Source organism: Gorilla gorilla, chromosome 21 (assembly GCF_029281585.2).
Source record: "Gorilla gorilla gorilla isolate KB3781 chromosome 21, NHGRI_mGorGor1-v2.1_pri, whole genome shotgun sequence".
Classification (NCBI taxonomy): Eukaryota; Metazoa; Chordata; class Mammalia; order Primates; family Hominidae; genus Gorilla; species Gorilla gorilla.
In genome coordinates this window covers 11363338-11388992 of record NC_073245.2, presented here as the reverse complement: position 1 = coordinate 11388992, position 25655 = coordinate 11363338, and the positions used below count along the sequence as shown (strand labels likewise).

Genomic DNA, 25655 nt, shown 5'->3' with positions numbered 1-25655 from the left:
CGAATGCACAATTAATGAAATGAGGGCTGCGTCAATGAATAACTGGGAATCTGACTCCTGCAGAGCCTTCAGCCCACAGGTGTATGTAAGACCCGCCCCGCCTCTCATCCTTCGGGCTCCCACCCCCGCCGTTAGGCTGCGGTTCGCGCCGCAGTCGCCAGAGGGCGCGGAGCGGCGGGGCTTCCCGCACGGAGGGCTTTGCGTGCGGCACCGCGTGGGGCGGGGCTGCGGGCGGGCTCCCAGCTGCTGGGCCCTCATCGGCTGGGCCTCGTCGACCGGCAAGCGGAACGCGGCAGCGGGGCTGGGACTGTGCGGCGGCCGCCGGAGCGCTTTGGAAGGCGCACGGGGCGAAGATGGCGGCGGAGCGACAGGAGGCGCTGAGGGAGTTCGTGGCGGTGACGGGCGCCGAGGAGGACCGGGCCCGCTTCTTTCTCGAGTCGGCCGGCTGGGACTTGCAGGTAGCGCCGCGAGGCGGGCTGTGTCGGGTGGGCCGGGGACTGCTGGGAGCGGGCGCCTGGTGCCTTAAGCCCGCGGCGGCCGAAGCGCACAGTCATCCCCGCTCTACCGCGGCCCGAGCCAGGCCTCATGGTCCCGGGACCGCTGGTCACGCGTCGCCTGCTCGGCTTGGGAGTGGGGGAACGCGGGCCAGCCCCAGCCAGTTCTGCCGTGCCGGTTTCACTCTGCCTCGCCCGCTTGCGGCGTCAGCGAGACTTCGGGCACTGCAGCAGCCGGCGAGGAGAGGGAGCGCCTGGGGGCGTGGCTGCCGCGCAGAGTATCTGCTGGAGGCCAGGCTGGTCCGAGTGAGCAGCTCTTGGGTGAAGCCCCACTCGGGACTAGGTGGCCGCTCATTTCCACTTCCGAAGTCCAGCCTTCCTAATTGCTGGGAGAATACCTCTGGGGTGGTGGCGCAAGGTTGGAGCTTCTTCACCTTGCGTAACTTATCTGTAAAATGGGAGTCTCGTGGAAATTGCTGTGTAGTTCATTGGCACGTACTGAGTATTCACTAAATACTTGCTAAGAAGACTTAAGCTTCACGAGGCAGGGATTTTTGTACACTGATGAATTCCCAGTGCCTAGAACAATGCCTGGCACATAATAAGCACTCGGTAATTAACTGTAGAAAGAATTGCATAAATATTCTTGGCCAGCCTCGTCTTAGGTAGATGATGACGGTGATGACTAATATTTATTGAGTACCTACCATGAGCCAAGCGCTGTTCTGACTGCTTTACATGTCTTTTGTCATTTAACCTTCGCATTTTGCAGCTGAGATTAAAGAGGTTAAGTAACTTGCTCAAGGCCTCACTAGCTGCCAGGCAGAAGAGGTAGAAGTGGCACTCAGTTCTGTCTGATTGCAGGCAGAGCCCAAGCTTTAAACCACCATGTGCCAAGCACTTCACATGATATGATTCGTTTAATCCTAGCAACACTATGAGGTAAAGACTAGACCCATTTTATGGATGAGGAATTGGAAGCACAGAGGGCAAAGAATTTGCTCAGGGTCACATAGCCAGTAAGTAGCGGGGTTGGAATTTGAACTGAGTCTGCTGCCAAACGTAGATTACTCCCCAAACATAAGAATTCGGTAAAGCATCACACCTAGATCACATCTAGACACAATGGGAAGCCCCTATGCTGGGCAGAAATAAAAAGTTTCTACCTGAAAGACCTAAAAGCACACAGTGTTGTGACCAACAGATCTTCTGTCTCGTTCCCCTCACATTGTAGTGGGGAAACTGAGGCTCATGCATGTGACCTGCCTGGCAGGAACAGGACTTGAATGTAGGCTCCCTGAGAATGCCAGTTCACTACATGTCCTGAGACAGCACACTGCCTCCCAGCAGATTACTTTTATCCCATGACAGCTCACTGTCTCCTGTGAAGTTGGTGACCCTGAGGACAGAGGCCATGTCTATTTCATCTCTGTGACCTCAATGCTTTCTTGTGTTTGTGCAAAGCAAGTGATTAGTAAATGCCTGTCCGTTGAGTTGGTGACAGAGATGTCACAAATGACCAAAGGATTCCCATATTCCTTCTGTATGTGTAGACCTAAGATGCGAGTATGCATAAATCTTAATGGATTATCTCATCCAGTGTGCAGGTTGGTGAGACAGGTACCCCCATTTCACAGATTAGGAAACAACTTGAAAGAAAGGAAAAGTAGCAACCTGGACTGACTCCACAGTTCCTGACTCCGGGCTGTACTGGAAGCGCTTAAGAGTAAGGGCCTGAGCACACTAGCAGGGACGGAACCTGGCTCCACTCTTTACCAGTTGTGTAAACTTGAACAAATTTTTTTTAATCCTCAGTGCTTCTGTATCAACTATAAAATGAGATGATAAGAGTACTAATAGCATAGAGTTCTTGAGGATTAAACAAATTAACATATGTAGAATGCTCAGAACAACCTGGCATGTAAATGCTCACTAAATGTGTGCTACTTTTACTAGATCACGTTTCTTCATAAAATGAGAATAAAGAGTGTCTTCCACTCCAGCCATTCTTACTGCCTTCTTTTCACCTTAGTGGGTGGAATTTGTTTCAGTTGACACGAAGACTAACAGCTGAGCTGTTAACCTTCTGGTCTAATTTTCTTTGGCCTATGGATGCAAGCTGCCTTGTAAGTGTTGGCCATGTCTGTATTCCTTTGTGCTCAAAGGAGATATGCGTTAGGTGAAGGCCTGTTTAAGGGTCCCAAGGTACTACCTCTCTGTTTCAGATCGCGCTAGCGAGCTTTTATGAGGACGGAGGGGATGAAGACATTGTGACCATTTCGCAGGCAACCCCCAGTTCAGTGTCCAGAGGCACAGCCCCCAGGTAAGGGCCAGCTTCAATTATTGCTACATGAGTGTTTCCAGCAGTGAAGAGGAGCTATTTTCTGACCAGAGGGTTCAGGCCTGGGTGTGTGGACCAGGTCTGAATGAGAAGATTAGACTGAGTCAATGGGTAGTACTTCCCAGCAGGCCTCAGTCATTTCCTATACAGAGATGCATGACTTTTAACTGGGTGTGGTTTATGGTTCAATCCTGGGGGAAACCACAAACCTACTTTTAAGACTTTTACTTATGTAGTATGAGGAATGACCACTGCAACTCTAAAGTTTTTAAGTAAAAGCCAAAAAACTTCCTTTCAAGGGTGCTATAGATCTGAAGGTTTAGGCGAAATGACTTAGGAAAGCTGTTTTGATATTTTAGGATGCCCGTTACCTTATTAAGAAGTCTTGTACAAAATAAACCTGTGTAACCCACCCTTTGCCAAGTTGATTAGGGAGACCTTGTCTTACTAGGTAAAACAGTGTTAACCTTTGCAATCCCATTTGCATCCCCTGTCGCTGCCTCCCACAGCACCCACAGCAGACTACTCCTGTGCTCTGCAGAGTGAGACAATGCTGGTCTTCCAGGAGACAGGCAGGGGTGCTTCCTGTAAAGGTGTCTGAACCTTTACAGAGAGTGTGTAAGCAGAGGTGTCTCCCCTCTCTGCTTTCGCCTTATTGCTCCTACTCTCTAGTGTATGTTTTAGCCAGGAAATTTTATTTGGGTTTGAATTCAACCCCAGAATATAACCAACAGTGTTTCTTTGTCATGAAGTGGTAAATTATGTTTCTCTCTAAAGGCAACTGAGGTTTAAACTATATTTCCTCCCTTCGAAGAAGGAGCACTAACCCCAGATCTCATTGCTTTCTTCTTTCCCTAACTCCCATCCAGAGAAAAGAGGTAGGAGGAAAGTGATCTTGTAACTGTTTGCACGTGCTAACCTATGAGATGTTGGTGATGGCACATCTGGGTATTACTGCTTGGGACATGTTGTTAGGGTAAGTGCTGTTCTTGCAGCTGCTAGTAGAGATGGCTGATTTTCTGGGGTATGAGTCTTTGACAGCCACCTTAGGGTGTTGTTGGGATGTTGGCATGTCAGAATTATAGAGGGGGAGAGATTTAAACTTAGTCTCTAATGCCAGTTACATGTTTACTCCTTTCTTTTCTCCAGTAATCCCAAAGTTCTATTAAGGCAGTGGTTTATTAGCATGGGCCCAGGAGCCTGACTGCGTTGGTTCAAATCCCAGCTTTGCCACTTAAGTAAAATCTTTGTGACCTTGGGCAGGTTACTTAACGTTTCAGTTCCTCATTTTCCTTGCCTGTCAAATGGTAATGATAGTGCCTACCACATGGGAGACTGAATGAGTTAATACTTACAAAGCAAATAGAACACAGCATGTGTTGTTATTATAATTTTAGTATTATCATTTTTAGCATTCATTCTCAATTGACCTGTTTTGTTTACTCTATCTATTCCCCAACAAGTATGTACATTTAAGAATAGGCATAAAAGTGGCCAGGCGCGGTGGCTCACACCTGTAATCCCAGCACTTTGGGAGGCCGAGACTGGTGGATCACGAGGTCAGGAGATCGAGACCATCCTGGCTAACACGGTGAAACCCCGTCTCTACTAAAAATACAAAAAAAATTAGCCAGGTGTGGTGGCAGGAGCCTGTCATCCCAGCTACCCAGGAGGCTGAGGCAGGAGAATGGCGTGAACCCGGGGGGCGGAGCTTGCAGTGAGTCAAGATTGCGCCACTGCACTCCAGCCTGGGCGACAGAGCAAGACTCTGTCTCAAAAAAAAAAAAAAAAAAAAAAGGCATAAAAGTAAAAGAATCAAGGACATAGAGTTTAACGTTAGAACTGAAGTGAGTAAAAAGACTGGACGCACATTTGGTCCAAGAGGCATTGCTTTATTGCTCTGGTTAAGGCTCAGACTTGGTAGTAGGCTTAGAAAAGAACTGAAGACAAGAAAAAGGGAGGGAGGAGGGCGCAGTGTGTCGCATGGTTTGTCCTTGTTGAGGAGGAAAGCAAATGCTAGGACTACATTCTCAGGAAAAACCAAACTTGTGCTAGCACCTCAGAGGAATTCTGCGTGGGGCCTGCCTCTGCTTCGACCTGGCAGTTGCAGGACACTTAGCCAGCTGCTGCCCTCTCCCATCCCCCACTTTTGACTTCTCACATACCCTTTCATGTTGTCACTGCTGCCTCAGAGCAACACCCAACTCTAGAATAAGGATTCTTAATATGGAGCCCGAGAACCCTAGGAGGAATCTATGAAATGAGCGTGAGAAGGTCTCTAAATTATTAATACCTGAAATTACTGGCAAAAGTTTGTGTACATGTTAGCAGGTATCTTTTGTGGCAAGAGAGTCCATGGCTTTTATGAGATTCTCAAAGGGCTGACAGACAAAAATGTTAACCATTGCTATAGGAGACAGTTTAAACTCAATAATAACAGCTGCCATTTATGGAGTATTTAGGAGTGAGGCACTGGGTTAAGCTTTTACATGAACATCTTTTTAGTCCTCACAGCAACCCTGTGAGGTTAGTACTGTTGTTAGTACTGTTACCACTGAGGTTAGTACTATTCCTATTTTACAGATGAGGACACTGAAGTTGGGTATCTTTCCAAGATCACAGAGCTAGTAAAACAAGGATTTAAATGTGGGGCTGTTTTCTACATTCAGCATTTCAGCTCTCAGCCCCAACGATGTTCTGCCTCTTCTTGTGGACATTCAAAGTCCTCCAGAGTTTACCCTTGGACCCACCTTCCTAATCTGATTCCCTTTTCCTCATTTCTTAAATTCTTTGTTCCAACGAAACTGATTTCTTTGGTGCTCTAATTCTTCCTTATTTTTGGTTCTCCTGCTTTTGTTTGAGCCTCTCACCTGAGCAGGTGTGCCCGCTCTCTTGCTTTCTGCCTATACAAATCTCATGCGTCCTTCCGTGTTTACCTCCATCCCCACTCTGCTGAGCGTGTTACTGCTAACCCTGTGACCAGGCTGCACGCCATAATTCTGTTCCACAGAACTCCAGTCACAACTATCACTCCTTCAGTTCTTTGACTGGATCCACGTACTACTGGGTGGCATCTCTCCCACATTGCCCTGAGCTCTTTTCCTGATATTTAACTTAATTTTTCTCCCCAAGTAAATTGTAAATTCCTGGAAGTGGGAGGGCTAGTATTTCAGGAGCAGTCACCAAAGCTCTGCCATGTTTCTCACCTGTGTTCTCTTCTGATACTGTTCAACAGCTTTGAAATAGGTAAGGTGCTCACCATTTCGCTGGTCAGGATGCTAATTCTTAGAAAGGTCAAGTAACTTACAGCTGCTGTTACCACAGATTCAAGGCCAAGTCTGCCTAAGTCCAAAGCTGCTTCTGCTGCCACATGCTACCTCCCTGCCAGCACCTCGCACCCCTGTATGCAGGGTCAAGCAAGAGGTAACAGTTTCTTCCTTTTTTCCCCTCTTTCATCCAGCAAAAGTTGTACTTTAAACTTCCGGGAACTATGATTGTCTGATTCTCTAAAATTACACTATCCAACAAGGTAGCTACTAGCTATTTAAATTAATTAAAATTAAACAAACATTGTTACTCGTTTTCTCTAACCACGTTTCAGATGCTTAATAGCCAAATGTGGCTAGTGGCTTCTCTGTTGGACAGTGCAGATAGAGCATTTCCATCATCACAGAGAGGCAGAGCTAGGGTAACCGGATTAAAAGCAGAAAATGTCATCTGATGAAGGAGTTTTGTGCCACTTCAGTATGCCAGAGTAGCCTGGGAGATAGTTCTAATATTGAAAAATTGAACTTTCTGAGATATTTAGCCAATTTGTAGAGACCATAGGACAAAAGTATTGTGCAATTGGTAATATCCCTAGGACATCCATGCCATAAGGTAACTGAAAGCGTTACTCCAGACAGTGGTTCTGAACTTGAATATATGTCGGAATTACCTCAGGGGCTCCTTAAGGCTAGATTGCTGGATACCCCTTCCAGAGGCTCTGATTCAGGAGAATTAAGAGGGGGCCTGGGGATTTGCATTTCTGACAGGTTCACTGTAATGCTGATGCTCCTGGTCCATGACCACACTTTGAGAACTGCTACTCAAGAGTAGTACTTAAATGTGCCACACCATGCAAAAGACTTTCCGTGCATCAGTACCCCACCTGCACACAGAAAGCCCATAAGTTGGTGCTGTGATTGTCTTATTTACATGTGAGAAAATGAAGGCTTTGAGAATTTAAATAGCATGTCCAAGATCCCAAGGGTAGGAGGCAGAATTGGGATTGGAATCTGGTACATGGATACCAGAATCAATGTCGGATACCGTCAGAGTCTGGGTGTATGAGTTTTGGGGGAAAGACACAAAGCCATAGCAGAGCAAGTGATTTGCCCAAGCAAGTGTATACACATATATTTGAAGGTTTAACAACAGGGAGATAGAAAATATTTTTTTCATAGATGCTCATCCTAGCCTAGTCATTGGAAGAAACTTTAGGCTGAGCATGTATGGAAAATTCCCTTTGGGAAGATGAATGAGTGGAACTAGTACTCTCAGGGTACTAGTACAGATCTCATCACTTGGATCCTTTTGAACCATGTCATATCAAGCATCAAGGAATGCCCAACAGACTGTTCTCAGGAGCCAGCTCATGCAGGGAGCTTGTTTGCTACGTTGATTGGTTTTTGTCTTCTCACTTCTAGTTGATGGAACCTCAAAACTCTTCTGTCCCCTGATTGTCTCCTTGAAATAAATCTTCAAGACTGAACTGGAGCTTTCTTCCTAGTAAACAGCTCATTAAAGCCTCACTAAACCTGTATTACTCTCTGTTAGTCTTTTCTCACACTGCTATAAAAAACTACCTGAGACTAGGTAATTTATGAAGAAAAGAGATTTAATTGACTCACATTTCCACAGCTGTACAGGAAGCATAGCTGGAAGGCCTTAGGAAACTTACAATCATGGTAGAAGGCGAAGGGGAAGCAAGCACATCTTCACATGGTGGCAGGAGAAAGCATGTGTGAAGGGGGAAGTGCCACACATTTTAAAACGATCATATCTTGTGAGAGCTCACTCACTATCATGAGAACAGCATGAGGGAAATCCACCTGCATGATCCAGGTCCCTCCTCCAACACTGGGAATTACAATTCAACATGAGATTTGGGTGGGGACACAGAGCCAAACCATGTCACCCTCTTTGTCCCATATTATATGGAAGCTGCTTTTTTCCCCTAAGAAATACAGAATTTTTTTAAATCTTGATAAAACTTGTCTTATGATCCTTGAAAAACTTAAGCTTGTTCCTTGAGGACAGATCTAAACTAGGTGGAAAGTGGCAGTGGAAGATAATTTCAGAGAGAATTAACCCTTCTCACGCTCATTTTTAGTTGTGCCCATCCCATACAACACTGCTATTTTTCTAAAAATAAATACTACTTCTTGACTAACCTGCAGCAGAAGTAGACTGGGGCTTGCTTTTCCTCCAGTGCTGTCACCCTCGTATTCATTCATTCCTACTTCTTGGCTATGTGTCCTTCCTTCAACTCTCTGGTCTCTGTGCACTGTGTATGCTGCTTTCCTGTGATGCTACACCAACCCCTTTTCCCCAGCAGCCCCATCACCATGATCGTCCACTAGTTCTTTGGCGGTTGGTCCAAATATTTCATTTTTCTGGGAAGCCTTTCTTAGTTTCCCTGTTACTCCCCGCTGTCTGTACTACTTAAGCCTGTACTCATTTTTAGTTGTGCCCACCCCACACAACACTGCTTTTTTTCCTAAATATTAATAAATACTTTCTAGTTTTTATTAAAGCCAGGGCAGCTTAAATTGGGATTCCATTTTACCTCACGATAGGACTTTCTAATTTATACTCAAATCTGTGTGATCTTGAAAAAATAAATGCCACATTATTTTATGTGTAATCTTAGGGGATTAACCTTTCTCCACATAACGTCCTCCTCTCACCTACCAAAAATGTAACCTCAGTGTCTTCACCTCCTTAGCAGCTGGTGATGAGGGTTACCTTTCTTAATGCTCCCTGAGATCATTTTGCTCCTTTCTGTGTCTCCAGTGATAATAGAGTGACATCCTTCAGAGACCTCATTCATGACCAAGATGAAGATGAGGAGGAGGAGGAAGGCCAGAGGTGAGTCTTCTAGAGGGGGTCAGGGGGACAGTTCACAGGGAAGTCCAGGGTAATGTGTAAATCACCTAGAACAGGACCTGGTAAACATGTTTGGTTATTGTTAGCCATTACTACTGTGGGCTGGTCTGTGTGGGTTATATCTTAGGAAGTCTCTTCTACTCCTTGTGGCTTAGAAGTGACCCCTGTTCCATTACTTAATGTATTTATTGAGGAATATTAGGGGAGGGAAACAAAAGATCTAGCAGTCCCACTTTTTGGTATTGACTAAAAAGATTTGAAATCAATTTGTAAAGAGGTGTCTACGTTCCCATGCTCATTGCAGTGCTCTTCACAGTAGCGAAGTTATGGATCAGCATAAGTGTCTTACCAGCAGATGAATGCATAAAGCAAATGTGGTGTATATACACAGTAGGAATACTACTCAGTCTTTAAAAAGAAGGAAATTGTCATTTTCAACAACATGGATAGAGAACGTTATGCTAACTAAAATAAGCCAGGCACAGAAACACAAATACAGCATGCTCTCGTGTGGAATCTAGAACAATTCCAATCTAGAACAATCGACAGAGTGTGGTTACAGAGGCAGAAGTGAGGGGATAATGGGGAGATGATGGTCAAAGGGTATAAAATCTTAAGACAGGAGGAATATGGTTTGGGGCTTTTTCTTTGTTAGATCTCTTGCACAGCATGATGAATATAGTTAATAAAACAGCATTGTACATTTCAAAATTGCCAAGTGTTAATTTCAAGTGTTCTCACCACAAAAATTTTGAGTATTTGAGGTGATGAATATGCTAACTAGCTTGATTTAATCCACTTCATATTGTTAAAGCATAACATCACTTTGTACACCATAAGTATATACAATTATAAATTGCCAATTTACAATTTTAAAAAATAAGGAAAAGAAGGAAAAAGCTATTCATTATATTACAGTCCATACGTAACCAGGTATCCATTTTTTGGTATATTTCTTTCCAGCTTTTTCTTTTTAATTTAAAAAACATCATGTAAAAAACAGAATAATAGGCTTATAAGTGTATATTTCCCCCAATAGACATGTACCCATCAACTATTTGTTTTTAACCTTTAGAACATTGTAATAAAAATATCCATTATGGAAAATACAGACTAGTATAATGAAAAAGTCTTAAACTCATCTACCCTTTGGTAACTACAGTTGATATTCTGGCATATTTCCATCCAGTCTTTGTTCTGTATATAAATATGGTTTTGTTGGATCAATGCTACGTCTCAGACGTTTCCCCATGTCCTTAAAATCCTTCATATGCCTTTTCATATGCTATAATAATAATCCGTTATATGGGATGCCTGACATTTAGATTATTTTCAATGTTTTACTACTGTAAATATCAGTGCTATGAACATTTTTGTGGATTAACCACATTTCAGATTTTTTTAAGGATAGTTTTTAAAAATGGAAATACCAGGTCAAGGGCATGCATATTTTTAAGGCTATTGATCACAGGCTCCCAGTTCTGAAGCCAGGGCTTTGAGATCCCTTAATAAAGACTTTATAGTCCATTTAGCAGAACTTCATCTACCTGGAATGAAGAAGAATGAACGCCAGCCTCATTTCATGGGTTTTGGTTCTCCACAGGATCTGCCTCAGTCTGTCAGACATTCCTAAGGAAAATTGTATAATAACTATTTCGGGAATGCAGTTATCTCATCATGGTCAGTCTTTGGGGAAGTGGGCTGAGAAATTACATGTGTTCTATTCTCTATTTTCATTCCTATTGTGACCTTCACACTGACTCAAAACCTTCCTTTTAGATACTCCTGGATATAAAAATATATGTTAATTTTAGGGTTTCACACTCCTGAGTGAAAGGCAGTGTCATCAAGTACGTGAATGCCCAGCTCCTAAATGACTTTCTCATTCTCCTCCCACCCAGTCACGTCCTCCAGGCAGTGACCTTCATTTCACATTCCGCTTACTTCCTTGACCCCTCAGCATTTCAGACCTGAAAGGATACTGGTACTGTTGTCCTTGTCGGGGCCTGTGGCTTTGCCTCTCATTCCCTGGTGAATGTCAGGAAATAGAGGGCTGAGACTAATTTTTATAGGCTCTCAATTTTTCTCGCTTGGGGACAAGCTGTTGACTTAGCTCTGAATAGGAGTAATAAGGAGGCAGTGGGCCAGGCTGCATGACAACTGGTTTTCAGGCCCATATAAAAAAGTACTAACTTTATTATCTCAAGCCATGCCTGGCCTATTGCAAAGCCCAGTGTGGGTGTCTTGGGGCTTGTATTTGAGATTGGAGCTTCTCTGACCTCCAGTACCCTTTCCTCAGGGGCCACAGTGTGTGTCACATGAATGGCAAGGTGAGGTGAGGCTTGGGGGAGCTCCTGGTGCTGTGTCACACCACCTTACCTGTGTGCATTACTCTGTGCTTGTTCTTTTGCATACATCTGCTGATTTGAACCTCACGGCTCTGACTTAAGGAGCAGGTAGGTAGGGCATGTGGTCCTTCCCTCCCATTTCAAAGACAAGGAAAGTGAGTTACAGAGTAGTGCACTGGCTTACCCAGGACATACAGTGGCACAGCCAAGACTGGAGCCTAGCTGCTTGTACTAACCATGCCAGTGCCACCATTAACCCCAAGTCACTAGTGGTAGCTACTTCTGACTATGACTGTAGTCACTGTCTCCTGGAGAGGAGCCTGGCCACCAGATTGATATTCCCAGCTGAGACTCTCTCCTGAGCTGATAAGCTGTTTTGCATGCTTGGAATGCCTTTCCCCAGTTTGTTCACCTGATAAACTCATCCTTATCCTCAAGATTCAGCCCAGAAGACACCCTTAAAGGAAGCCTTGGCTGTCCTTCCCACCCAGTGTTCCCTCACTGACTTCTGTTGCTGCTCACACTGCATTTTACCTGCTTGCCTCCTTCCATGTGTTCCCAGCTAGCCAGTAAATTCTTTAAAGACAAGCATTGTACCCTTTGCCTCAGTGTGCCCAGCACCAACCTGGCACATGCTCTATTCATGTTTTCCATGAGTGTTTCATGTTAGAGGTGTATTTTGTACACAGGTTTTATGCTGGGGGCTCAGAGAGAAGTGGACAGCAGATTGTTGGCCCTCCCAGGAAGAAAAGTCCCAACGAGCTGGTGGATGATCTCTTTAAAGGTGCCAAAGAGCATGGAGCTGTAGCTGTGGAGCGAGTGACCAAGAGCCCTGGAGAGACCAGTAAACCGAGAGTGAGTATAAGGGTCATTGTCTGTGCCCACAGGACTGAGATTCCAGAACTGGGAATGCCACCTTCTTCACCCCGGTAGTGACTGATTTTTTTCTTTTTTTTCATTTACTTACTTGGTCTTCTGTGCGGAACACGAGTGTAGTTTATCTCACCCTTTAACGTGAAACCAAGATTTGGGGCAGAGTTTTCAAACCTACAGCCTATGGTCTAGATTGGGTTCTGCATACATGTTTTGTTTGGCCTATCAAATTTGACTTACTTAGTGTTTTATTTTGTTTTACTTGAATTAATAGTCATCTGTTTTATATAAAATCGGGATTTCTGTCTCCTTTGAGAAAATCAAAAAGTCTTTGATATTGTCTTATACCCAAATTCCTACATGGTCACGGTTAATGAGAGTTTAGTAGCATCTGTTTCCTTTAGCCAGGCACTGCCCCTTCCAGCTCTTAACCCCAATTCTGGCCACCTAATTCATTTACCATACTGCCTGGGCATGTAGGCACTGAGTCTGATATCAGAGAAAGTGCATCTAGTAGCTAACAAGCTTGATCAGGAACCCTGTCCTCTTTCTTCCTCTTACCTAAGATATATATATCATTGTATCTGAGTAACCCTTGTACCATGGACCAACCCCTTAAATGTGTATGAACTTGTCCCTTATAGCCATTTGCAGGAGGTGGCTACCGCCTTGGGGCAGCACCAGAGGAAGAGTCTGCCTATGTGGCAGGAGAAAAGAGGCAGCATTCCAGCCAAGATGTGAGTGCATCCACCTTCCCATGAGGGAAGCTTGTGGACTGTTCTGCCATTTTTCTGAAGGGATTGGTTACATATTGTGCATTAACCAGCAGCCTCTGAAAGGGAAGCTAACAGAGACAGTGCCCTTGCTGTGGTTCACAAACAAAGATGCTTACTGGAAAATCAAAGGAGCTTTCATGGGTGCTGGGTGAGAGAGCTGGTGAGAACAGGTGGGGAAAGGGGATGGGCAAATGAAGGAGTTTTTTGAGCAGCCAATGGATCTCAGGCAGAGGTACAGTGTATCTGGGGTTCTCTAGTGATGTGTGTATAGCTGAAGAACTTGGTCTTCAGACCACCAGAGAAGACTTAACACCAATTTTTCTTTTCTTTTTTTTTTAGTTTTCCTCATTGTCCACTACTTTTTAGCCCTGTGCATAGGGTCTCCCTCCCCAGAAGTGTAATCATACACACAACTTTGAGTCTTTTTTATTCAGTATTATACCACAAACATTTTCTTGTAGTCTTGTGATCATTAATTTCTATAATATGTTTTAAATCATTTTGGGTTTTATTCCAAAATAAAGTCAAGCAAGAAGAAAATAAAAAGTTTATCCTCCGAGGCAGCTGCTAATGCATTGGTTTTTAGCCTTCTAGACCCTTTGCTGTGAATGTGTATGGGAGTTGTTGTGAACAGAACTTGTAGATAACATTTTTAATGACTGTGGAATAGTCCATGAGCAAGATTTGCCATGGTAGTTTAGTCGGACACTCACGGCATACCAAGCACAAGCAAAGCGTCAATTGAGTCACCTGCCCAGAGCCATATAGCTAGTGAGTGGCACAGTCAAGATGCAACCTCAGGTGTCCTAAAACAAAACCCCTGCTCTTAGTCCGTGCTAGGCCACCTTCCTATTCTAGGTTAATGCTTATTTAGTTTGCTTGTTGAGTTGCTTGTGCACACATGTATATATGTGTGTCTCTCTATGTGTGTTTTAATAGTAGCAACACTGAGAAATAGTAAAAACCTGCTAATTTGCAAGTTCAAATTGGTATGCTTGCCAGATCCCTGGTAACTGTTTACTCCCTGTCATCACAGGTTCATGTAGTATTGAAACTCTGGAAGAGTGGATTCAGCCTGGATAATGGAGAACTCAGAAGCTACCAAGACCCATCCAATGCCCAGTTTCTGGAGTCTATCCGCAGAGGGTGAGTGAAAAAGCCCTCCTGTAGGTCCCAAATCAGTGAGTGGATAGCAGTTGGGAAAGGAGGAGGCAGAATGTTTATTATTTGAGAAGTAAATTGTTTGAAGCAGATTCAGCATAGTTGAGATACGGATTCATAGATCTGCTCCAAAAACCTTGTATGTCCATTTTTCCCCTTTGGGCCTGAGGCAGACCTAAGTGGCCAAATAAGAAATAGGTGTCGGCCATGGCTAAACAAACAAGAGAAAAGGTGGAGGCAGACAGGTAGCCACCAGAGTAGCCTGCTCCCTTTGGAGGCCCAGCGATTTTTCACCACGGGACTGAGAGGTTTCTTCTCCCCTTTTCCCATCACTGTCATTTCCATCTTCTCTCTGTGGACCCCAGCATGGCCTTTTCTTCCACAGAGAGGTGCCAGCAGAGCTTCGGAGGCTAGCTCACGGTGGACAGGTGAACTTGGATATGGAGGACCATCGGGACGAGGACTTTGTGAAGCCCAAAGGAGCCTTCAAAGCCTTCACTGGCGAGGGTCAGAAACTGGGCAGGTAAGGGGCAGCACAGGTGAGAGCCAGACTCCAATCACACCTGCCAAGCCCAGCAGACCCTGTGTATCACTCATTTTGGTTATTAGCTCTTTACTGTTTACAAAATACTTCAAATTTTATTTGTATGGGAGGAAGAGTGTGGAGAACATGGACTGGAGTTAACAGACCTGAGTTTATATCTCTGCTTCACTTTCTAGCAGTGTGACCTTGGACTGTATAGCCTCAGTTTCCTCAACTATAAATTGGTACTAATAAGAGTCCATACCTCCTAGGATTATTGTTGCAAGGAATAAGTGAGCTGATGCATGTAGAACACTGTTCCATAGTGAGCAGTCAATGTAAGCAGAAAGTGTATGTAATTGCTGCTGTGGCTCAGTAATCTAGGGTGTTCAGGGAAGGTGTCATCTCCTTGATGGCTTAAGGCTGAAATGAGGATTCCAAGGGGAATAAGAAATTACAGACTCTCGCCTAGCCAGGCCTCACAGTGTGTTGCTCAGGATGCAGGGACACTCAGGAACCTTGCTGCCCCTTTGCAGGCTGGTGTGCCACCATTATGACAGCTCAGCAGCTCTTATTTCTACTTATTTGGCCCTTCCTGACACTCACTCTGTCACTTGTGACTTTTTCTGCATTGTGTCCTCTGCTACTGCCTTCTCACTCCTGTACCCTCTACTAACAGACATTCTCTATCTTCCATTCAAACCCTCTGATGATATCTGATTGGTTCATAGTTACTGGTATCCCTCATACGGTTCTCCCACCAGACTCTTGGCCAGCCCATAGGTAGGCTGCCTTCTCTCAGGATCCACTTAGCTTTGGCCATGGCCATGGGGTCACCTGATTAGTGTTCTTCGGAGGGAACTGTGCACATGATAGGCATTTAGAGCATAGTGACCCTCCTTGCCAATATGATCCTTATTTTGTAGAGAGAAAGCTGAGGCTCTTGGATATTAGGGGCCTTTCCTTGGGCACATGGCTGGTGTGTGTTAGAGCCAAGACCCCAGGCCTTCTGACTGGCATTCCTTCCTGCACTCCTGCACAATGAGACATCCTTTCTAACCTAGATCTGGCAGTTCTCAAAGTAGCTACTGCCCTTGCTCACCTCTCTGTCTTCAGAGATCAAAGCTTGGTCTTCCAACAACCATGCCCTCTGAGCTTCTGGCTGGCCCTCTCCTAGAATCCCTTACCTGCCTGTTGACCATTCATGCCTCATCAGGAGCAAGGGTCAGAGTTCAGGGTATTAGATTTACCAGGCCCAAAGTAGTTAAGTCATCCCTGTTCTCATCATTTCATCTACTGCATCAAGGGCTGTGGACTAGCCCAGGACAGCTATTCTCACAGAGAGTGTCCCTGTCAGTTGTGATGAGCTTTATAGGGCACCTAATTTTTTTTTCTTTGATTATTAAAGTAATACATGTTCATCTTAATAGAAAGTGCAGGTAAAGAATAAAAGCTGTCCTGAACCTAACACCCAGAAATATCTGGCAAGTGTATCTTTCTTCTCTTACTCATTTGCATGTATTTGTAAACATGCTGTTGTATCACCTGCTTTTTACTTTATCAGTGAAGTATAGCTATCATCCTTTATCAGTAAGCTGATTTCTACACTTTTAATTATAATGCTTACATAATTTTGTAGCCCATAAATGTGCCATAATTTAACCAGTCCTTGCTGTTAAACATTTAGGCAGCTACCAGAATTACAACATTGCAGTGAATATCTCTGTGATTAAATCTTTGTATACTTTTTAATCTTGGGCTAGACATATGATTGTTGTTTCAAAAGGGCTTCATATTTTTAAGATGTCAAATTGCCCTTCAAAAAGGTTATATTTTTTATGCCCACCACCAGTTACAAGGGAGGGCTCAGAACTTCAGAACACCATGCACTTTGGGTATGATTTTATAATACTAACAGGAAATGTTTCTACTATTGGAAAGTCTAACCATATTATGTGTGTGAAACTCTGCATCTCAGAAAATTAAAATATCTTTAAAGTCTATTTTAGCATGATAGGAATAAATATTAATGTGGAGAATGAGCACAAGATAGAACTTGATATCACCATGGTGTTTATCAACAAAGTGTTCACTGCCAGTTCCACTTGCATTTTATTTCAGTTCTGGCTTTTTATGAAAACTTAGCTTAAAAAAAAAACAGCCACAGTTTTATAAAGTTAAGTGAGATGGGACTTTAGCTTTTCAGTCTAAATCAGGACAGCTGCTTTAGTTTTTCTCATAAATTTTACTACATTTTTCATTGTCTTGTGAACCAAAATGATCAGAAGCCAAAAGTCTTGAACTTTTCTTGAAATTTTTTCCTGAAAATTTTCTCAGATTTGCTTCAAAAATCAGTCAGTACTGGGCTTTTTCGAAATCTTAATTATCTGGGAAAATACTTCAAGTGAATGAATAAGTTGTCTCAGTTAAAATATTTTGAGAAAATTCAGTTGTATTAAATTTTTTTTGTTGTTTTAGTAAAAGGCAAAAGATGTATACAATCTGAAGAGAAACCGGAGAATTTTGTTGTTGTTTTAGGTTTTACGTTAGTTTGTTTGAGTTGGGAGCTGATCTGAAGGTTCAAATTGCAAACAGCAAGAGTGCACTTGGGAGGAGGGGTCACTGCTGCTGGAAGTGAGCTTTAGCTGCTCCCGTGCCTTCTGTAGTGGTTATTTTTGTGGAGAAGATGGCTGGTCTCAGGATTTGTAACTGTGGCAAGAAAGTACCTAGTGCCAGTTTATTCCCCCTGTAAAGATAGGAGGAGTTGGGTGATTCGGGCTCTTGAATTGAGACTCATTTTCCCCATAACTTACGATGTTTGCGGGGAGACACCAAAAAACACTATCTATAGACGTCTGCTCTAACCTTTCCTGCCTGTGAATCAAGCACCCTCACAGCTGCAGATGGCCAGCCGCTCACTGGGAGCAGTAGCCCAGCTGTTGGCAGTTCTCAGGAAGAGGTGACAGGCCAGCTCCTTTGAACAGATGCATGTGGCTGCCCTGCGGGATGATTAGAGCACTATGGAACTAATATTCTTTGAATGATGTGCTCTTATTATTTGAAAAATCAGGAGGCCTGGTCTTCAGGTTTCCCCTCCTCTTCCACTCCCCATCCTCCTTGAGAGCAGTACAGACTGGGAATGCCTGTCAGGTGACCTTCCACTTACAGCCCATGGCAGCTGATAGCATTTCTAGTCGATTTTGGTCCAGAATTGAGGCAAATATAAGTGGGGCATGACCTTGAAGAATGATAGTAATTAGTTAGGCGAGTGTTTTATGTTGTTAGCTAAGCGCTATGCTAAGTATTTCATATATTTTATCTTCTTTAATCCTGTTCTAATCCCCATTCTACAAAGAAGGACCCTGAGACTTGGTGAAATCCATATTGCTGGCCAGTGCAGAGCTGGGTCCCTCCAGTCTCTGCCTTTACCTGCCAACCTGCATAGCATCCTGGATAGTCTTGCATAGCCACATAGACATTTGTTTGTACTTTTAGTATGTGTTGGGTACAGTGCATGTTTTTAGCTATTTTCTCAACTATCTGGGAAGTTTTAACTCTGTTTTATTGATGAGGAAACTGGGTCTTGAAATCCAGGCCTATATCTGTCTGAGTGTAAGGCCCAACAGGAGAGTGGGACAGTGTGAAGAGCACAGGATGGAGAGCCAAATAGCTTGGATTGTATACTGCCTCTACCGTGAACCAACACTGGGATTTTGGGCAAGTTGCTTAACCCTGCTGTGCCTCAGTTTCTTCATCTGTAATGAATCCCTACCTCATAGGCTGGGGGTTAAGCCTGTGGGTTAAGTAAGTTAATACATGTGAAGTACTCAGCACAGGGCCTGGCTTAGGAATGGAGGAATGGGTCCCTCATAAATAGTCACCATGTTTATCAGGCCACCCTGCCTCACCTAATTTTTAGGGAGTGTGTAAGAGAAACAGCCAGTCAGAGGCTACACAGCCAAGTCCAGGCATCAGGCTTTCCTCATCTCTTCCAGTGATGACCCACCAGCAGTCTGCAACAGGACATGCTGGGAAGCAAACCCAAACAGCAGCTGCTTCCTTGTGTGGAGGATTTCCTAAATATCAGGCCTTGTGTGCACATTATCTCGTCTCATCCTCACAACAGAACAGCTCCTCATTTTACACACAAAGACACTGAAGCCCTGGGAAGTTGTGACTTGCTTAAGGCCACACTGTTTGTTTAGTTTAGAGGCAGAGCGGAGGCCAAATGGTAGGTGGCACAGCTCCAAAGCTTGTGCCATTTCTCTAGCATCACACCAACTCTCCTTGATAATAGGGACAGTAGAGACTGCTTCCCCTAAAAGGCGTGGAGGTGTGGTAAGGAGAGTATCTCCATTTTATAGAAAAGGAAATTGAGGTGCCAAGATGCTCAGTAACTTGCTGAGGGTCATCAGCTCATAAGTGAGGAATGAAACTCAAGGAGAAGTTTGAGAAAGTGTTTTCAATGTAAATATTATTTTTCTAAAATAAACCATCGTAATTGTAAAGCTTGACAAAATCCTGGCTGGTGGGAATACACAGAATATATACTGAAAGAAGGCTTGTTTATTGCATTAGTTTTTAAAAATGATCCATAGCATGTGTGTGTGTTTTCTCATCTATAAAATGGAGATACACCCATCTCAAAGGATGGTTGTGGTGATTCAGTGAGGTCGTGGCTGTGAAAGCCCCTTTAGACAATACCTGCACAAAGTCGGTGTAAATGTCACTCCTGTTTTTTCTACTCCCCACCCCCTTGCCTGAATAGATATCAGCTATTTTGGCTTAACAGCTTCTTTCTCATTTTAGGCCTGCCTGAAAATGTTATAGTTCTCTTTCTGGCAGGCGGTGGTTTCAATGAGTACATATACTTTGAATTATTATAAATAGTTGAGGGACAGGCTGCCTAAAGTCTAATTGGAGAGTTGACCTAATGTCTGTGAAACTAATGAACAAAACGAGATAGTGTAGATCAGGAATGTCCAGTCTTTTGGCTTCCCTGGGCCACTTTGGAAGAATTGCTTTGGGCCACACATAAAATACACTGATACTAATGATAGCTGATGAGCTAACAACAACAACAAAAAGCAAAAAAAAAAAAACTCATAACATTTTAAGAAAGTTTACAAATTTGTGTTGGGCTGCATTCAAAACTGTCCTGGGCCGCCTACGGCCCATGAGCCATGGGTGGTTGGACAAGCTTGGTGCAGAGCTTAGGCATTTACAGGTGTATGAGATTTACCTATTCACTATTTCCAAGCAACTCTTGTGGCCTATCATAGTGTCATTTAAACTGTGTGTCCCAGCCCACACTTTTTGAGTCCCACATGCTTTGAGGCTGATGCATAGAAGCAGCTTCTCTAGTGCTAGTAATGTGGGTGACATTCTCCTCTGAGCTCTACTTTGTAATTCTGTAAGTCCATGTTTTTCACATTCACAGAAAACAGTAAGTTCACTTTTCAGTCATTCTTTAATTATATGCTTCAGGGCAATATTTAACTGTGCAATCTCTCAAAACCTTTAATGTGCCAATGGCCTCTGAAGCTGCTGGTGTAATATGTGGCCTTTCCTATACCTTCCTTCCTATGGAACACACTTTGGAAAGCACTTTCAGTTGGATTTGCTCTCAGTACCATTTTTGGGGCTGTGAAGGGGGAAGAGTAAGTTACAAGAACTGATCTAATTAGAGGCTTTGAGGGGAAGCAAACGCTCATCTAGTGGCCTTTCTTCTTTGCAAAGGTCTAGGTCAGGTCATCTGCTAAGAGAAAGACTGGGAGTGAAGTGGACAGGTAGTTTGGAGGAGAGAAGGCGGCTCCATACAGTTGTGGAGAATTGGGAGTCCTATGTGCATTTTGTGTTTGTCAGCCATCCTGAGTGCATTATGCAATTTTCCCCTTTAATCCTAACAAAAACTGAGCAAGGCCTATAGCCTTAACCCTTTAAAAATCTAATTACTACCTTTGTTGAAACTAAGGGTGTTTGAGTAATTCAAACCCTGGTCCATGTGATTCTGAGGTATGAAATCTAACACTGTGGCTGACACCATGTCCTGTTCATTGTATGATGAATCCCAGCAGAACCCAGCACTTGATTGGCTTTTCAGTGCCCTTTAGAACTCTCTCCCCTGCCCTCAATAGTGGATGTATGAGTACAGATACACATGTGAGTGAGGTGCACTAGGTAATGCAGGCCTGAAAATTCCATCACAGAAGAAGAATCTGGATTGCTTTGCCTGCATCCTGCCACTCACCTGCCAGGCTGTGCCAAGGCTGCCTCAGCTGCAGACTTGGAACACTCCCCTCCACCACTCCATTGAGGCTAAAACTGACCCTGTTCTATTGTGTCTTCCAGCCTTATGACCCTGTCTCTCCCACCCTAGGCTGTCCTGCTTTCCTCCCTTCAAGCCCTTGTTCAGTTGAAGACACCAAGGAGGAAAAAGGCCGAGTAACTTGCCCACATTACTCAGGAGCGAGGGAGCTAGCAATAACGTATGAAATATATGACTCAGGGTTTGAGGTGAATTCTGCTGGACCTGTAAGTTCCATAAGGGCACGATTTTCCCTGTCTGGGTCAATAGATCAGCAGCACCAAACAATGCCAGGCGCATAGCAAATGCTCAGTAACAGTCCAAGAAGGGATTCCCTTCTTGCTAGGGGCCTTGTTTCTGCTTGTGTTCTGATGCCATCCTCTCTCCTCAGCACTGCCCCCCAGGTGCTGAGTACCAGCTCTCCAGCCCAACAGGCAGAAAATGAAGCCAAAGCCAGCTCTTCCATCTTAATCGACGAATCAGAGCCTACCACAAACATCCAAATTCGGCTTGCAGACGGCGGGAGGCTGGTGCAGAAATTTAACCACAGCCACAGGTACCTTGCATTGTGTGGCCTAGCTTATTCTAGGAGTGTCCTCTGGGCCTCACGCAAATGTGTGGGAAGCAGAGAGCCGTTCTTCCTCCTAAATACCAGCAGGCACTCCATGCTTTCCCCAAAGCAGACACGAGGGTGGTAAGGACTACAAGTCTGAAGCCTTAAGTTCTGGTCCCCACTCTTCCGTTAGTGTGGCCAGTAACTGTTCACTTCCCCCTGTGTGTCTCATTCTTCATCTGTAAAATTAGAGTATTAGATTTCTCAGGGCTTTTTTTAAGCTACCAGACTTCAGAGTAAGTCCCGTGCTAAAGTCCTATGAAGACATCAAATTAGAACTGCTGTGGTTGATGGAGGAGAAGGGGGTGCAGTGTCAGTGTCCCACTCACCTGGCTTCCTCCACCTCCCTCCCCACAAGGGGCCTGTGAAAATTACTGGGCCAGGAAGATCTCTTCTAGATCTGGCTGTCAAGAATTCTGGGAATGCCTGCTCTACATCTCAGACCATCTGGGCTGGATCAGTGCCTTCTTCATTTTAAAGATGGGGAAACTGAGCCACAGCAAAGTGAAGAGACTAGTAGGAGAGGTGCTAGAGGACTGTTGCCAGTAAATATATTTGGTACCTCCTTTCTGTAGAACAGAAGTGTCTAAATTTGATTGGTCATGAGCCAACTAAGCCAGCACCCACATGTGGGATCAGTGAATTGTTTGTCAATCATTGAGTATTGACTGGGCTCACCTGTGGGTAAAAGCGGGAGACAAGCGCCAGCTGTGAGCCAGGTGCATCTAGAGCCTATTCATACCTCCTTCATGAGGAACGTTCATTCCACTCAAGTGCCTGGTGGGTAAGGGAGTGACCCATCCCAGTGATGTGAGTTATCTGCCTCAGTTTCATTTCACTCATTAGGCTCAGCACACTGCTGCCCATTCCCAGGGTGGACAGCCCATGCAGAGGGCTTTGCTAGGTGAAAAAGCTTGGTTTGCTAAAAGTCACAGGCAGAATCCTGCAGGTCCACGCCCTTAGATGTGCCAAATTGTAAGTTGCATAGATTTTAGGGGTTTGGGGCTAAAAGGAAACTTATGTTTAAGTGCTCTAGGGAAGGAGGCATTGTTTCCAGGTGGTTTCATTGTCATACGATCTCCAGGTTCAGAAGGCAGGCAGTGTCTGGAGAAACGATTCCTGGCCCTGAGAAGTTGACCATTAATTTCTGACAGATAGTTTAAGTGCCTCCTGTGACATACAAAACAGACATACACTGTCCTTGTGAAATTCATGAGCTGCAGGAGGAGACACTAATTAGATCATCCCAGAAACGTGGAAGGAGGGTCAGGGATGGAGACAAGGAGCTAAGGAAGGCTGTCCTGAGGAGGTGGCATTTGATCCGAGGCCTGAGTTGTGATTAGGATTACAGAAAGGGGATCAGGCAGGGGAGCCTCTGGAAAGAAGGACCCACATGTGGGAAGAGAGTATGGCCTGATGAACTAAAAGTGGGCAGAAGAGAACGAGGGAAAGAGGGTGGTATGAAATTAGGTAGTCCTTGGGAACACAGTAGGGTTGTTGGTGTTTAGCTCAAGGAAAATGGAAACAACAGTGAAGGATTCTTGGCAAGGAAGGGACTCGGTCCCACATGCCTGCGCGTAGCTTTCGCTGTTCTGTGGAGAAAGTCAGGAAAGGGGATTCGTGAGGTGTTTAGCTTTCCACAGGGCAGGGGTGTGGACAGCAGAGGATGGCACTGCTCACCGCTTCCCCAACTCCTGCAGGATCAGCGACATCCGACTCTTCATCGTGGATGCCCGGCCAGCCATGGCTGCCACCAGCTTTATCCTCATGACTACTTTCCCGAACAAAGAGCTGGCTGATGAGAGCCAGACCCTGAAGGAAGCCAACCTGCTCAATGCTGTCATCGTGCAGCGGTTAACATAACCGCCCAGCCAGCTGCCTGGCCTCCCTCCTGTGTTTCCCATGGCCAGTGGCCATGCCCCATGGGGATCGCCCCTCCTGCCCCCTTGTGCACACCCAGCAGTCCAGTGCAACGTCTCCTCCATAGCTCTGGGTTCTTAGATCTTGGTTGGACGTTTGTTTTCTCCTTAGTTGCATTTCCTGGGTTTTTGTGACGATCAATGGACTTTAATGAAAAAAAAAATAAAAACAACCAAAAAAATTGAAGGAATATCACCAGCATGTTGTACGGAAACTCTCCCACTGAAGCAGGCTTTAATTGCTTTAAAATTATATTTGTCTTGGGGCCTGTGGGAGGAAACTTCCTTCCATCTTCTCTGCATAAAAACTTGTGGCACACAATGCTTATTCACTAGTGTGTCCCACCCGCCAGCCCCACAGATGACTGGAGGAAGGAGGGGAAATGTGTAGAAAGAGGCTTCGCCACCACTTGTTCCCACGAGAATATATCACTTGCCCAGATAAAACTGGGCGGCAGCCAGAGTTCCCTAAAGTGGGAAGTCAGAGCTACATGCACACAGTGTCTTCAGAAGGTGAAAATAAATATTTCCCTGTGCTCCTTTTACTCAACCCCTGGGATATCTAATCTTGCCAGGCCTTGGCCAGTTGAGATTCTGTTCCACCTGCCTGCCTGGCCCTTTCCTCCGTTACCATCCAGACTGCTCACCTCCTGGGGATTCTCATGGGCTCCATTATGGCTTGATTGACTCCACGTGCAGAAGTCTTGAGTGGACCTAGGAGGTAGGTGGGATATTTCTTTTCACTAGGATACAGCTCATGCCAACCCAGCCTAAGTGAGTTCAGAATCAGGGTATCTTGCCCTAAAAGATAAACAGTCAAAATGCCACTGAGCTGTTCACTAGTGATGTGTGGCAAATCAAATCAACTGTTGAAGGAAGGGGTGAGTTTCCTGTGCTACAAGCACCTGTCACTGTTGGTACTTGCAGGAGGCTTCTGCTGGGTATGTTTTGGAAGTGAGTGTCACTACTTGGCTTTGCTTAGCAGGTTCTGCTTCACACTTGTTCTTTGACCTGCTGACTTGTGACTTGCAGAAACATAGGCAGTAGTCCTAGCCTGGTAAAGACCCTCCACCACCCCTATAAGTTTGATTGCTATGCAGGTTTGGGAGAGGAGGCCTATCGGGCTCTTGGATGGAACCCTTTCCCGTATTAAACAAACCAGAGACAGAATCAGTGCTGACTCAGGATCTCCTGGTTTGGAATCGTAATGTGCCTCGATCCTCTTTCCAAGCAGGCCTCACCAGTCTCTTTCTCTTTCCTGCTTCACCCCTGCAATGAGCCAAGAACCAACACTACATCCACCTAGAACTGCAGAAGGGCTTGTGGTTTCAACCAAGACCCATCCTGAGCAAGGGACTTGGCTTGGTGCTTTTGATCCCAAAGTTCCCACACCGGCAGTGGCCTGCTGGGGCAATGGCATCTGTCACGGTGTTTTCTCCAGCAGGTGGAGATTATGGAACCTACATATGGGTCTGGAAAAACTGTACACTGTTGTCACCTTGACCATTAAAAACCAGAATGAGGACAATGGAGTTTTGTACTTTCTAATGGGTTGCTTTGATGGAAACTACAGCAGCCAGCAGAAGTACTTAAGTGCTTCACAAAGGTTCCACTTTACAGTGCAAAACCTTGAGCCCCAGTCACACTGCTAGTCAGTGGTAAGGTACTGCCTCTTCCCATCCAGAGCCCACGTTCAGCCACCATGGAGTGCAGTATACACTCCATCCCTAACTGCCAGGCCCGTATACATAACTTGACCTCCCCCTACCTCCTTCTCACAGTGTCTGCTTAATTAATTAGTATATTGCAGAAGAGATTGTAAAAACACCCACTTAAAACCTGTATCATCTACGGTAGTTTGCAAAGGGCCCCCAGCACCTCTGGGAAGTAAGCGAGGCAGGTGATCTAACTCTTATCTATATTGTTGATGCAGCCACCACAGTTGAGAGACAGTCCCTCTGACCTTGGACCAGGGATCACACTGGTCTGGTTCCAGGCTGGGGAAGGATGTTCCCAGCCCTAGTTTTCTGTTTTGGGCAGTCCAGATGGAAAGGCCCATCCACCCAGATAGGCTTTCACAGGTTTAAAAGAAAAAGGATACTCAGCCACTGGTTCCGGGGCTTCTGAATTCAGTTCTCAACTGGGGCATT

General features: G+C 44.9%; 1 protein-coding gene across 1 annotated transcript; it reads left to right on the top strand.

Moving 5' to 3' along the window:
- Window positions 1-144: 144 nt before the first annotated feature.
- Window positions 145-25033, top strand: NSFL1C (NSFL1 cofactor). Its single transcript, XM_004061668.5, has 9 exons — window positions 145-458; window positions 2720-2817; window positions 8893-8967; window positions 12023-12188; window positions 12851-12943; window positions 14019-14128; window positions 14529-14666; window positions 21365-21529; window positions 23287-25033. Exons 1-9 carry the CDS (start codon window positions 354-356, stop codon window positions 23447-23449), a joined length of 1113 nt encoding a protein of 370 aa, XP_004061716.1. The 5' UTR covers window positions 145-353; the 3' UTR covers window positions 23450-25033.
- The last annotated feature ends 622 nt before the right edge of the window (window positions 25034-25655 follow it).

Excerpts from the sequence above, each read along its gene's own strand:
- NSFL1C (XM_004061668.5), top strand. The coding sequence starts at position 354 with ATGGCGGCGGAGCGACAGGAGGCGCTGAGGGAGTTCGTGGCGGTGACG. Across the intron at positions 2,818-8,892 it reads TCCAGAGGCACAGCCCCCAG|TGATAATAGAGTGACATCCT; the intron begins GTAAGGGCCAGC and ends CTGTGTCTCCAG. Across the intron at positions 8,968-12,022 it reads GAGGAGGAGGAAGGCCAGAG|GTTTTATGCTGGGGGCTCAG; the intron begins GTGAGTCTTCTA and ends TTTTGTACACAG.